The sequence below is a fragment of the Pecten maximus genome, chromosome 14 (assembly GCF_902652985.1).
Source record: "Pecten maximus chromosome 14, xPecMax1.1, whole genome shotgun sequence".
Classification (NCBI taxonomy): domain Eukaryota; kingdom Metazoa; phylum Mollusca; class Bivalvia; order Pectinida; family Pectinidae; genus Pecten; species Pecten maximus.
Genome location: NC_047028.1, coordinates 25,215,492 through 25,230,431, shown reverse-complemented (window position 1 = coordinate 25,230,431; position 14,940 = coordinate 25,215,492). Strand labels below are relative to the sequence as shown.

The 14,940-nt window shown below is 34.2% G+C and overlaps 1 protein-coding gene across 1 annotated transcript; it reads left to right on the top strand.

The window, feature by feature from the left end:
* The first annotated feature begins 3,059 nt into the window (after nucleotides 1-3,059).
* Nucleotides 3,060-13,119, top strand: LOC117342253. Its single transcript, XM_033904319.1, has 4 exons — nucleotides 3,060-3,192; nucleotides 8,039-8,115; nucleotides 9,340-9,553; nucleotides 9,927-13,119. Exons 1-4 carry the CDS (start codon nucleotides 3,105-3,107, stop codon nucleotides 10,523-10,525), a joined length of 978 nt encoding a protein of 325 aa, XP_033760210.1. The 5' UTR covers nucleotides 3,060-3,104; the 3' UTR covers nucleotides 10,526-13,119.
* The last annotated feature ends 1,821 nt before the right edge of the window (nucleotides 13,120-14,940 follow it).

The window sequence follows — 14,940 nt, the reverse complement described above, 5'->3', positions numbered from 1 at the left end:
TTAAAACGAACAAACATTACTCCTTCTGTTTGTTTTGTTAGAAACACACCTGATTGTCTATTATCTGCAATTCGCACTAAATTGTAAATAATTATTTAGACACTGCCTCCTATTCATCCGGGTTCGTACATATAGTGTTAATTGTAGGTAAGTTATACTGCATAAATATATACTGGAAATCACACAGATTTCGTGAGTACTTTATTTCGCCAACTGAACTGTTTAAGACATATTTTCAAATACATGCCAAATATAAACGTTGATGATTTATCATATGTTTTAATGTAAATGTAATTACGAAAGGTGAGACGTTAATAAAATATCTGTATCTGTATCTGTATATGTATGTTGCACGATCTAAAACATACCTTACATTTGATAAAGCTTGTAAAAGTATGCGTCATTGAAATCCGGGTACAAAAATCTGACAACAAATACATGATACACTGATATAGAAAATTTGCCTCAGATTCATGGAGTCTTGAAGACTCTTATATCAGTAACCGATAGCTAGGCCGCCTTCCGAAGATGTTATTTTCTTACAGATACCCGTGAAGGATTTAAATTCGCGATTGACTCCCATAGAGTATTAGCCCGAAAATAAATCCCCCTCTTTATCATTCTCTAACTCAATCGATAAAGCTAAGGTCAAAAGTGAATATACAAAAAATGTAAGTATAATTTGTATTTGTAGATTTTTGGACGAGAACGAGGCTAACAAGAGGCGTTCCGGAAGGTAAGCGTCTTCTACTTCATTTTTTATAGAGGATCTACGTACAATTTATAACGCCTTAACATCCTATAGTATATACTACTTATGTCAGAGGTAAAATTAGAACCTGTTTCATCAGCTGTGAATTTTTAGTGGAAAATCTTAAGTTTACATCTATTAAAGGGTCAGTTCTAGATTATAAAACATTTTTATCGTATTTGAACACGATCAATTAAAATATTATTTCTAAACACCAAGGAATCCTTGAAGTAGTTAGTTTATTGTGTTTAGCTAATAAAACGTTTCCTGACAAGTGCTCAGGCGACACCAAATATGACCCGTGTCCTCCTCTGGTAAGAGAGCTCCTTGGGACAAACAAGGGTGACGCGGGGTCCTGTTTGGTACTTCATTGAACGCCATATAATTTTGTTGAGTGACAATCTGTACCTTAACACGATCAGCTAGAGACTTTCTTGACTCTTGGCTGAATACCTTGGTATCCGCTTTCGATACCTGCTACCGGATACTCTCGACCAATCCCCATCAGATACTGGTTTTTCCATACCCTTGTTATTCTCAGAACGCACCTCCTTTTACGTTACTTATCTATTTATTTTAATCGAAATAAAATACTCTCTGTTCTATGATCAAATATATATTTATCAGGGGTAATGAAAAACTAATTATATTTCACTGTTTTAATTATGGTTTTCACAAATCAATTTCAGGATACTCGAGTTTTTGTAAAACCAAACCAGATCCTGTTTCTAAGCCAGAATACAGATTAGAACAAAGGTCACACGGTAAATTGCGGCGTTAGATAGAACTTAAATGACGTCACCCGAAATATATTAGGGTATACATTATACAGGTAATCTAAACGAGGAAGTTTTAACAGAAAATGATATCGATCGCAAACACATTAGACAGAACTTTTAATAATAGGTAGTCAATCGTTTTATTCGAAACACTAAATGATAGGAACATTTTAAATATCCATGTTCTAGAAAAATCAGCCGTTTTCGTATGGGTGAATAGGCTTATATATACACCCGCCAAATATACCTATGTAACACATGTACCCTTTGAATGCCAAATGATGAGTCATTGGTCAAAATGTAGGTCGAATCGCGTTACACAGAGGTTATGAGTCATGCGTTTCTTTTAAGGCTTTGGTTCCTGGTTTGTCTGTCGTAAATTCATTAAATTTACAATGTATATTACCCGTACATGTCTCAGGACGTTTATGTGCATGTTTAAGGTACATTTATTTGATTGTTGGGTAAAGATTTTTCTTACACTAGAGACAGGTGTGATTTTATTAGTCATATAAGGTTTAAAGTGCAATGAAGTATATTTACTCTTTAAATATAAAACTTATTTTGTCGTAGTTATGTAACAAAATCATTTGTTTGAGGTGACAGCTTAATTTCTACGATAGAACATTCGTTACAATTTGACAATTCGGAATATTTTTTATTTTGTTTATGTTGCCTTATCATATGTATAGAAGAAAATTGTACAAAAGTCAGACAGATATAAGATATTAGTAGTTTCTTTTACATATTTTGGGATATATACAATAGAACTAACAATTATTATACTATAGTTTATAATTGTTTCGGCATTACAGTACAACTCCATGGTTTGACCTTTTAATCTATTTTAAATTCAAGATACCATATAGGTCTATGCACTGAGGATGTGCAGGGGTTTTGAATTTTAAATAGGTCAAAATGTCAAACTTTGGACAGGGAGGAACTAAATACCCTTATGTTACTTCGCATGGCACACGTTTAATTAAACTTGATCTTTTGTGATGTAAGTTAGTGTTGTTTTGATGACAGAGAACGTGATTTTTATTTGATTTCTGTTTCTTTTAGCATTGCTGTTTTCGTTTCAATTAAACAATCGAACCGGATATAGTTATATAATTATATAATATATACCTGTTATACCCTAACATATCCGGATAACAGGTGTTCGGCAAACAAAGGAACATTGAAGCTGATGTAAATCAGTACTGACACGGTCAGATAGCCTGAAATGTATTTGTCCAATAAAGACTAGACCCATGTCGAACTGTAGTCAAACATGTGTAGAGTTTATACAGACAGAAACTAATGTCTGAAACAAAGGAAGAGAAAGAAAAAACATACATTTCCTGTGATTAGGACAAACACATGTCGTTATGTACATCTGAACACAACCTTCAATATTTACATGTCCTCACCTTTGGACTTATGCCAAGCTAATTATATCGTCCAATGAGAAGGCGGGGGAGAGTCCAGGTATGATAATTACCTGAGCCTTCCGTGACGTTTACAGGTAAATACATACACACACTAGTCACACAGGTAAATACACAGTTACGTCAGCTCTCAGTACCAACATGGCCAGGGTCACATCAACACGCGCTTTTCGTTTTCCTTTATACATTCTTCTGTGGATTAATTTATATGATTTCGTTAATGGAGCAGGTAAGTCCATATGTTTCTTTCAATTTTATCGATCACAATTGCTTTGATATGCAAGCACGGCAATGCCGTCCATTGTTACGAACGCGTGGCTTATATCCTTTTGTTCAAAACCACAGTTTCAGTATCAGTTTACCCTAAGGTACCCGTAATACCATGAATATGTAATTATAGCTGATTAAGATGTATTTATATATAAAGAAAGTTGAATATCATCGAAATGCCATCATACTAAACAATAAAACAATTGTATATGATAATTAAATAAATATTGTATCATCACTGACTGACAAAATATTGTACGTATATTTTGGTCATCATTACAGTTTCGGTAAAAAAATTATTTAAATAAAACATGTATTGTTATTACCTTTGTTAACGTCCACGTGGTAAAACGTGACAGAAACCATGGTAACAGTTGAAATGTTATATCGTTATATTACAATAGTATTAAATGCAATCATTTAAGTATGAATTAATGGCCGGTATTTGAAATTCTAGTTCAGAGCATAATATTGATCTTACATCATAGACGAACTATCGTTTGTTTAAACGTTTTGAAAGCTACGCGTTAAACTGACAATACATTTCTTTCATACATATTTATGGTTGAATGACGGATTAGAATTAATTGACGAGTTGAAACGGGTATTTTAAAGAGCGTTTTGTATTAGAAGCCTATTGATTATAGTACAGAAGAATATCTTATAACAGAAGTCTAATTATTGATCATGTACAGAAATGAACATATTCATTATAGTATTGAAGAATATCTTATAATAGAAGTCTAATTATTGATCATGTACTGAAATGAACATATTCATTATAGTATTGAAGAATATCTTTTAGTTGAAATCCAATTAGAAACGGTTCATTGTAGATTGTATTTGATCATGAACATCAATAACCCTACTGTTCATTTCAATAACCTAATTTATTACAATAACCATGTTCAATACAATGGCACTGTCTATTTATCCCGGACATGTACATTACTAATCGTATATGTTATACCAGGTGTGCAGTAATTATCCAGTTTATTTTACTGTATCCTGTACAGTAATAACCCAGCTCATTACAGGGCTGTGAATACCATTCTTTAAAAATGGGCACTGTGCAACATTCACATAACACACTGCGTATCAATCCTGGACATTTTCCAATACACTGCATATAAACCATAGTTAGAGTAAGTAGGCAGGGGTTAGTATACAGCGTCCGATTTATCTTAGTTAATAAGTTACTATACAGTACGCATTGTATATATCCAATAAGCTTGCAGGACTCTGTATATCAACTTGGGTCGATACGCAGTGTCCAGTAGCACAGAGTTATGACCCCAGTTAGTGGACAGAATCTTTATATTACGGGGTTAATATACCGTACCCATTAACCCAAATTATCGTACAGTTCGCTGTGTTTTACCGCTGTATATTTCCCTGGGTAATGTAACTGAAGTTAATTTGGGTTATCTTGGGTTAATATACAGTATCCACTAACCCTAGTTATTGTGCAGAGCACTCCATTTTAGCCCTGGTTAATATGCAGTACATTGTATATTTACATGGGTGATGTATATTAAATGATGTTACCTGGGGTTAACATACAAAACCGACTAACCCTATTTATTGTACAGTTCACTGTGTTTTACCCTGTTTGACAGCAGTACACTGTATATTTACATGGGTAATGTATATTAACTGATGCTAACTGAGGTTAACACACAGTAACTACTAACCCAAGTTATTGTACAATGTACTTCATTTTACTCCAGGTTACTGTGCAGTACACTGTAAACTTCCTGGGGCTATGCATATTAACTAGGATTAATACAGTAACCCACTAACCCTAGTAATTGTACAATACACTATATGAACTGGGTTATATTTATACCAGTTACCCCCTAACTAACCCTAGTTATTTTATAGAAACACTGCAAAATAATTTTTTTACCGGTATAAAGCCCGTAAAGATTCACACTTTACTTTCTGAGCGCTAGGAATGACAACATCTGGGTGTTGCCTACCTGTTAATTAGAAACTAGACACAGTTACAACTGGACATGCTACACTTCCTCACAGCTGTCACATTACTACGTCAATGATCCGACCCAATTATCTCAAATTTCTAATACTTATCGAAAAAGAGAGTTCTTGATAAACAGATGTGTCGTTCAATACATTCTACACTTGTAGGCTGTGTTTGGAAGTCTTAATGAATAATTTAACACTATAGTATAGCTAGGTATCTATCGGCCCTTACTTCAACCTGATTCGCCCTTCTGGTTATTTACGGTGAATAATATATATATTATGTACTTAGTTACACTGTTAGTAGTAGGTAGGTGTACTCTGTCAAAATAAGACTCATTTCCTTTGATAATAGATCTATTGACCACACTGCTATCATTTACACTCACACCGATATGTTAGTCTCACGTAGTCAGACACGATGTTGGTCGATCTTCAGAGCCATACGATGGTATATAGCCAGGTTTGGCTTAGGCATTGGGACTTCCGTTTTGATATTCTCAAGAACAGACACAGATCCATATCCCACTGCACATATATCATCTCATATAAAACGAGCCTTCGGAATTTTTATTTTTACAAGCCTTGATGACATATTTTAATATCAAAATGTAAAAGTAAAATCCTAAAGGAGGCAGCCTTTTCGATGCTTCATTTTCAGTTCATGATGTAACTTTATTGTCCATATTATGATGTCACAATCGACTGTGAGTGGCACATCCAGGGTGCATTGTGTGTTTCACTAGTGACATATGCAAAAAATATTGCATTGATGTGATGAATACATAATGTATGTTTATACGTTAATATAATATATACTCCTAGGTATGTATCTACCTTGAGGAGGGAAATGGTACCTGTAGTTTAACAGTGGGTCATTCCCGACGTGATCTCACTGGGGTAAATGATGGCTACCTTGCTTAACAGCATACGTGACTCTCGTCATATGCAGTCCCGAACTACTGGGGTCAAGTGTTAAAGTATCCTTCCCAAACCACAGCCCCAACAGAAGAGATCTCAGCTTCCATGTGAATGATTTCGTCCTTGGTCGGAATCGTCTGGAAACTGAGAGTATTATGTTTGATAGTGTGTGTTTCTGTTATTCTTTCATAATTCCGACGAAATAGGATAGACACCCATTGGCATATCATGAATAAACATGAGTAACTGATATGATAATGAAATGATAACATTGATAGCAAAAAAAGATTTTCCTTCCGGGATGACAGTCGTAATATAGAACTTTGTTATTTAACTATTTTTTAGCGCCGACATTAGGTAATATTTTTTTTAAATACGTTATCGACATAGTTTTTATACCGCACCTCAAATACACGTGACTGTAAAAACCCAATACCGAAATGCTAAATTTAGACAGATATATAACCACCCGGGAATCTTGATCACGCGGTACTGATGTACCCGTAATAAATATTAAGATCCATTGTCCCAGGTCACGTTTTCTGATAACGCCATGCCACATTTCCACAAATATCGAGTTTCGTAACCCAACATTTACATATAATGTGCCGAAGCAAAACGTGACTTTCCTAGCGTAACACCAGTTTTTGTAACCAATGACTTGATAGTTTTGGCTATAGCGAATATCTAGAGCATAAACAGGATGGGAGTTACCACAAGAGGTTGACGTTATATGAATATGAATATGATATAATTTTCCCACCAAATGTCACAGGTTTACGGATATCCTACAACTATAGTGTTGATTCGAGGTTAACCATGTTATAACTATTCCTAGAAAGACCTTCCTTATCACCTAACTACATACAGTTAAAACTACACCCGAGAGACAAACATTATAAGGGAGCAACCAACTAATTGAAAAAATAGACTTTTGAAACATCCCCTGTGTATAGATAGTTGAGCCAGGGATAAAATGTCTGGCAGCCACTGATTGGTCAGTATGTTATGAAGTAACAAAATAGATATGTAACCTGATAGGTAACTATCCATAAGAAATGTTGATATACATGTCGAAGGTCTGATTTAATATTTTCACAAAAGTTCAGCTAATGATAATTAACAGGTAAACATTTCAGATTTTTGAGAATTTTTACTGCAAAATTCACCAATTTTCATAATGGCTACACTGGAGAATATTTGAGCTGAAGGACCCAACTTATTCATTTTTCTTTTTTATAATTTTTTTTTTTTTTTTTGATTAGGTGTTATATGAGACCCTTAGCTTTTGTTATAAACCATAATTGACATATTGAATTCAAGAATTTGAATGATATACTCCAAAACGTTAGCACTAAAGTCTATAGAAAAACAATTGGCTGGTTGGTCAAAATCGACTCAAATCACTATGAAATCATATTACCACATACAGCTCAAAATTACAACGTTGGACTTTGCCTGCTTGATGCATAGACGCTACCCGATATACTTAAGCTTAATCTATAGTGTTGCACAAAAGGCAACAAAAAACCAGAACAATCTTTCTAATCATTCTGTCTAGTAGCTCTGGGGATGTAGTTGATTAAGTTATCTGTCTATGATATAGAAATTCATTTCCTATCATCATCTGTAGTTCATAAGGATGTAGAAATTACAGTAATATCTTATTACTAGATTTTAGATTTAAAAATAAGATGATTCAGTTTCTTTATTATGATTTGTCATGAATCTCATCGATGATTGGTCATGATGTCACGGAGGACACAATTAGCTGGTTATATCATGAAGCCTGAATGTGATGTTATATACAATGCATATTACCAACGTTTTATGATTTGTTATTTCGTGAAACGTTTATTAAATTGAAGCTTTATGTCAGCACGGTTGTATCATTTTAGGGGGCGCTTGGACTATCTGGTATAACCGCTTACCTGACGAGACCGGGGATGATCAAAGCTGGGTAACGATACGGAAGGTGAGTGACTATTTAGGCCGATATAATTAGGTTGATGTTGTTACCGAAACGTACATATTCATTATAGATAATAAATACATATAGACGCCATATAACATGTTGAGGTTCAATTATAGGATGCATTTTTTTGTGGGTTTTTTTTTTATTTTCCTTCGGCTAAAAATAACTTGGTAGTGTAGGCACAGTGGTAGTAGCCGCTTGTATTTCCTGGGAGGGCGTTGGTCAGTTGGTGCCATAGATCTTGAGTTCAATGTCCGTCCAAGGAACGAGTCAAAATTGTCTTCCTTGCTTCTATGTTATATGTTAATACATGCACCAGTCTCTTCACGACTATTCTGGCCACCACCTGCACACCTGTGGCAGGTGATCATAAATATCAATCGATGACAAGTTTGGCATGTTTTGTTTTACGTCAAACACGGTTGTGTAAGAGAAAATCTTTACCTTTGCGTGGACTAAACATAAACAAGCCGTTATGAACATAGTTTTTTTAGACTGAAATATTTGAGACAGTGGATATTTGTGACTATAAGATATTTGGGATATGAAGATATTTGAGGAGGTGTGGTATTTAGACTATGAAATATTTGGGACTTTAAGATATTTGAAACTATGATATATTTTGGACTTGAAGATATTTGTGCGTATAAGATATTTGAGACGGTGTGATATTTGAGACGGTGTGATATTTAAGACAATGAGATATTTCAGACTATGAGATATTTGACACTATGGGATATTTGAGATTGTGGGATACGTGTATTCTGCATTATTTCACAATTGTATTTATACAGGAATAAAAAACAACAACAGAGAATGCCAATATGATAACGAACCTTGATATCTACCTTAAATTGATAAAACGAGGACAAAATATGAACAAAAATAAAGATTTGTGAGGCCATAGAAAAAGTCAAAGAAACATATGGGCAGTTGTTCCAGAGAGTAAACGTCTTAAATACATAAAACGCCAGCTAAAATGCGATCTCTATCGACTGTACACAAGCCTGATCTCAACATATACATGTAAGGTGCTAGTCACTATGATCAATAAATACGTTTCTTTAAGTCTAGATCTGTGTATGTGTGTTTGTGTAATAGTGTGTGTGTGTGTGTGTGTGTTGTGGGCTAGCGGTGTATGTAATGGTTAAAGTCGTACTAATCTTCGTCTACATACCCGTATGTATTGATCGTTATCCATTGTCTTTCTCTTTGTGTACACAGCACGGCTACACAGTATGTGGGAACGACAAACCTCAAATGGCAGAATGCCGAGTTGTTGGATCAGATGTGACATTTACTGAAACCAATGCCAGAGTTATTGCCCCTGATTATCTGTCGGAGCCGTGCACAAGAAACGGATTAGTGTGCTATGACTACGACTCAAATAACATGAAATGTCACGATTATGAGGTCCGCTTTTTCTGTCCATACACAGGTAAACTGACAGATTTGGTTCGTTTTTCATATTGACCAACTTTATGGAAAAATACTGTATGTGTTCAGATTCCAAGCTTCAGAAAATCATATTTATAGACTTCCTTTAATAGACACACTGAGACGTAGTACTGTTTTGATTTCTGTGGAATAATTATATCTTAAATGTTCCAATGACAAAGAAATTTTACTTTTATGTTTAAATTATGAATTAAAAATCAGCGACTTTATCCAAGATGAGGAAGTTTGGTAATTATGGTGTCTTATAACAAACTCTACATATTCAATGCTGTTTTATATTAAACATTCTTTGTTAATTTATTATGATTTCCTTGTTAACTTGCAGTATCTTTTATTTTCTACTCGTTCTACAGATACCGAAAAGGACAGATCTCCAGATTATGGACTGGTGGCATTAGCAGCAGGATTGTCAGTGCTTATCCCCCTTCTCTGTGTCGTAGTTCTTCAATGTATACGTCAGATTCGAGTGAAGAGGGCGCTCCATTCAAGAACAGCAAGAACCCAGGCAGCACGTGACCATTTTGGCCAGTTGGAATCCCAACCTGTAGATCCGGGCAGTTTTACAGCGCCACCTACCTATGAATCGTTATTTAGTAATGGACAAAGTTTCCCCGTGGGTACGGGCAGGGATGCCTTGCTACAAAGCGAATCATCAAATAATTCTACAATGGATTTATCTCATGTAAACGAGGGATTCTCACACGAAGACGCTCAACAAACTGGTATCTATCAAATATCGTCGGGAACAGTGTATCCGGCAGAAACTGGACGCCAAGTGACTAATCTTCGACGGTTTCCCGGCATGCACTTGTCAATTGAAGACATTATCTTATTAAATGGTGGTGACCAGAGAACGCCACCACCTGCATATAACGACGCAATGGTAATTGAGGGCCCTATTCCACCGAAATATTCAGATATACAAAAAGAGCATGAAACCCCCGTATCGTAATGAGCTAAAGAAAATTAAACACAAGAATGACACTGTTGTCTCCAATGACATTAAGATGGTTGGCCTAACACCAATATGGTCACCATATGTGAAGTGTCACCCTGACACCAGATTCAAAACACTGTTGGAATTAAGGTATCCAAACGTCCTTATGTACAGTGGTACAGTCAAAACACGAGACAAGAACCACATTGGCATTCTGAAAGATGCCCTGGTATCGTCTGTCTCATAAAGCCTTACTAATGCCCCGTGTTAGGCATCGGTCATATTTGTATTGACTCATTTGTCTGTAAAATTCACCATTTCATTGACGATTCATTATTTATTAATTTTAGATAGAGCAGATAAAATTTGCATATATCTTGTAATCATTTAAAATCAAACCAAACATACATTTCATAATCAAGTTTAATAATCAAGATACATTTATAGTGTTTACATGGAAGTGTTTTTGTGCGAATCAATACTTATAATGTAAATGAGTCGCGAAACACGCAATGCAAAAACATTATGATAACGCATATAATCTGACAGACTATCATAGAATCTATCAAAGATCAGGAAATCCGGTTATCATATATATATTTACTGCATAATGGGGAACCTTTGCCGTTCAATGTATCTTATACCTTCGATTCGCCTTAAAAAAAGGCCGAAATAAGTATAAAGCCACACTTTGCCTTTAAACCTGAAATATTTGATCATGGATGACGATCGTACAACAAAACAAGTATACAAGGGGAATCTAGCAATTGGGCTTAAAGAGGTTTTGTTGAAAGGTGAGACAACGCAGGGCAAATATTTCCCCTCTAAAGTACTATGAAGATGTATGTGTATTCGCATTGTGTTGAGTTCGTATTGATATTGAGGAATTTGTTGTTCTTAATATTTCACGTGAATATCACGACCAAGCTAACGAATTTGTGGGTGCTGAATCAAGTATGTATGTCATAATCAGAGCTATGATACTAATATGACAATCCACTAAATTAGTTCAACATATGACTTACTTTTAAAGTTGTTTCTTTTTGTCAATTGATTTTTTTTTTCTGTATTTATTATTTATGTAATATCGATTTCTTCACTCTTGTTACAAGTGATATGCTTTTGAATCTCTGTATCGATAGAGAAACAACTTTAAAAGTAGTCCGTTTTTATCCCTTATCGCTGAAATCCCACTTTATACTTTAAAATCTAATCTATGCTTTATACATCTTTACAATGGTTTGTATATTGCCTATGCACTACAATGCAGTTTTCGTTGTTAGTGTATCGGTCAAATATACACTATTATATATATATATTGTATGTAAGTTACTGCTTACATTGTGATTTCGTCAAATCGTTTTACCAAAAATATATCATAACGTGAAGTTGATGAACTATTAGTCATTTGGTAATTATTGAAATACAAGATTTATCATGTAAGATTGCGTATCAATTATTAAAATACACTATTTTTGGTATCTATGTATGAAAAAAAACGACGAATTGTACGCATACCTTATTTCAGATTGGTTCATTGGCTAAGAAGTTTGATTACTGAATTTGTATCCTTATTTATCTGCACATTTATTTGGCGTTTTCTACCCTCGCTCTCTGTTTTGAGATACGTAACACTTTTGTGAAGGAAACAATGTGTAAAGAATTTCAGATTTTGACTTTGAGTGGAGATATCTCTCCCGTTTAAAAGTAAAACTGATTACAATAAAGTAATCCCGAGGCGAATATTTAACGATTTTAAACCTATACTTTGTGTTCACGTGTATGAGATATTGTTTAAGCTATTGTGTGAAGTAGGTCGGAATATCATTATCTAATCACCTCAGCAATCTTTTCCACTTTCTCTTTGTCTCCTGTACGGCAGGTGTTGCTGCTGGCGATAGAGAGGAAAGACCTAGGATGAATGCTTCACGATGTTACACTGTATGTTATATACACATATATGTATATGTTAGTGAGGTTGTTGTTAAAAGTTGTTATGAAAAAGGTTAGGATATCATTCTGTGACGACTGTTATTTTGTTTACATATTTCTTGTTGCTTCTACGGCTGTTTACATTTTTAGTGATTCATCATCGAATACTCTGGTAGTAATTTTTAACCGAAGTTCTATTTTTTTCTCTTTTTTTTTCTCGTTCAAATATCAGAATTTGTCAGAGTCATGCATGTGCATGTACTGGCTTAATATGTAGTTTTCTCTTTAATTATATGGATATTCAAAAGTTGCTAATTTAAAGATTGATTAATCTTATATGTGACATTACTAACTATTTGTAACCCATGGTTAAGATAGTGACACTTACCATTTCTCGACCTAAGTGAGCAATGTAACGGCGTTCGATAAGTGCATTATATTACTGTTTAAAAAATGTACGAAAATCGCCTTTCCATCTGACTCACATATGTTCCAAAATATTAGACTCATGTGGTGTGTGACGTCATCTTATTATTTATTACCTTGTGTGACAGCATAACATGTGTATAAGCGTGCGTGTCCAGTGTATATATGTGTGTGGTTGTTTGTTAGCGTTAACTAAGGTGTGATATGGCTTATGACGATGATGTGTAATAAAATATAATTGAAAATACAAATTTTGTCAATATGTTTATATTTATTACATCAAGTATGAATGATGTAAACACTACATGTTACAGAATAGAAAACTCCGGTATGTATGACATGTGTCGTGGGCTTTATAAAGTGATCTAGCATGTGTCGTGACACTATAAAATGATAAAACATGTGTCGTGGCACTATAAAATGATAAAACATGTGTCGTGACACTATAAAATGATAAAACATGTGTCGTGGCACTATAAAATGATAAAACATGTGTCGTGGGACTATAAAATGATAAAACATGTGTCGTGGCACTATAAAATGATAAAACATGTGTCGTGGCACTATAAAGTGATAAAACATGTGTCGTGGGACTATAAGGCACTACACAATGATAAAACATGTGTCGTGGCACTATAAAATGATAAAACATGTGTCGTGGCACTATAAATGATAAAACATGTGTCGTGGCACTATAAAGTGATAAAACATGTGTCGTGGGACTATAAGGCACTATACAATGATAAAACATGTGTCGTGGCACTATAAAATGATAAAACATGTGTCGTGGCACTATAAAGTGATATAACATGTGTCGTGGGCATTTTAAAGTGATATAACATGTGTCGTAGGCACTATTTAGTGAAATAAGGTCTAGTGTAAGATGAATATGTTATTTTAGGCTAAGATTAAGCGAAATCATCATGCAGTGACAATAATTTAATCAACTGTGTATATTACGGGATAGTCTAGTTGAGGAGTAGTTCACGAACGGGGACGACTTCTTACAAAGTCAAGAAGGAAAATCTCACGAAAAATCATATGATAGATGAAATCTAATATCGGGAATTCTGAAGGCATAATTTCATAACAAAAGCAAACAAACAAACGAAACAAAGCAAGCATGATAGTAATTGTGGTTCGTGTAGGCGTAAGTCAATATCATAATTGTGTCCGGGTTTTCTTATTTACAGACTCATAGTTATGATATATATCTTACGTCAAATCAAATTACGTATAGATATAGGATTTTATCAGAACTATCATCCCAAAAACGGATAAGCGCGAAAAATTATAAATTAAAGAGGACAAATTACGTGCATATCTTCTAACTGGTGACGCGGCAGGTATAAGTTTTTATTTATGAATAATAATTCCGATAATCATGTGCAATTTATTTACCGAGTTAAAAGATATTACTAACACCCCTTTAAGTGAGGACAAATATGCCACATATTATTTTTTTGATATGGTTTATATTATATCTCTATGTATATTTAATGTCAATATTGACATTATTTTAGCGTGCAAGTTTTAATTACAAAATACATGACAACTCTTCTATGGGTTATGCATATAGAATTTTACCTGTCCATGGTATTATTTTAAACTGTTTTTATTTTACAATTTCAATTTAATTATATATGTATATAGCATATAAATTATACGAAAAAGAATCAGAAACAAGTGTCAAGACACTTATATAAATCTCTCTCTCTCTCACACACATACACACATATAGATAGATTTACGTTACAGGGTAGACATGGTAAAACACGACATCATAATCTAATGTGATAACATCAGTAAGAATTGCCCAAGGTTTTCTACCACAGAGGTTTAGATCCAATTAAAACGCTGTCTTCACTTAACCCAAATTTCTTTATGCGAATGTTACTTTCTGCAAAATTACAGTAACTTATATCGGTAATGATCGAATTATATCCTGAAACATACCGAAATATGATAGCATTCTTTGCTAATATAATATCAAGATTCAGCTTTCGTGTAAATATAACCGAAGATTATCATGTTGAAAGGGATATACATTATATAACCTTAGTCGTATTTCT

Coding starts and splice junctions, on each gene's coding strand:
- LOC117342253 (XM_033904319.1), top strand. CDS start 3,105: ATGGCCAGGGTCACATCAACACGCGCTTTTCGTTTTCCTTTATACATT. Junction 3,193..8,038: donor TGATTTCGTTAATGGAGCAG/GTAAGTCCATAT, acceptor GTATCATTTTAG/GGGGCGCTTGGACTATCTGG. Junction 8,116..9,339: donor GCTGGGTAACGATACGGAAG/GTGAGTGACTAT, acceptor TTGTGTACACAG/CACGGCTACACAGTATGTGG.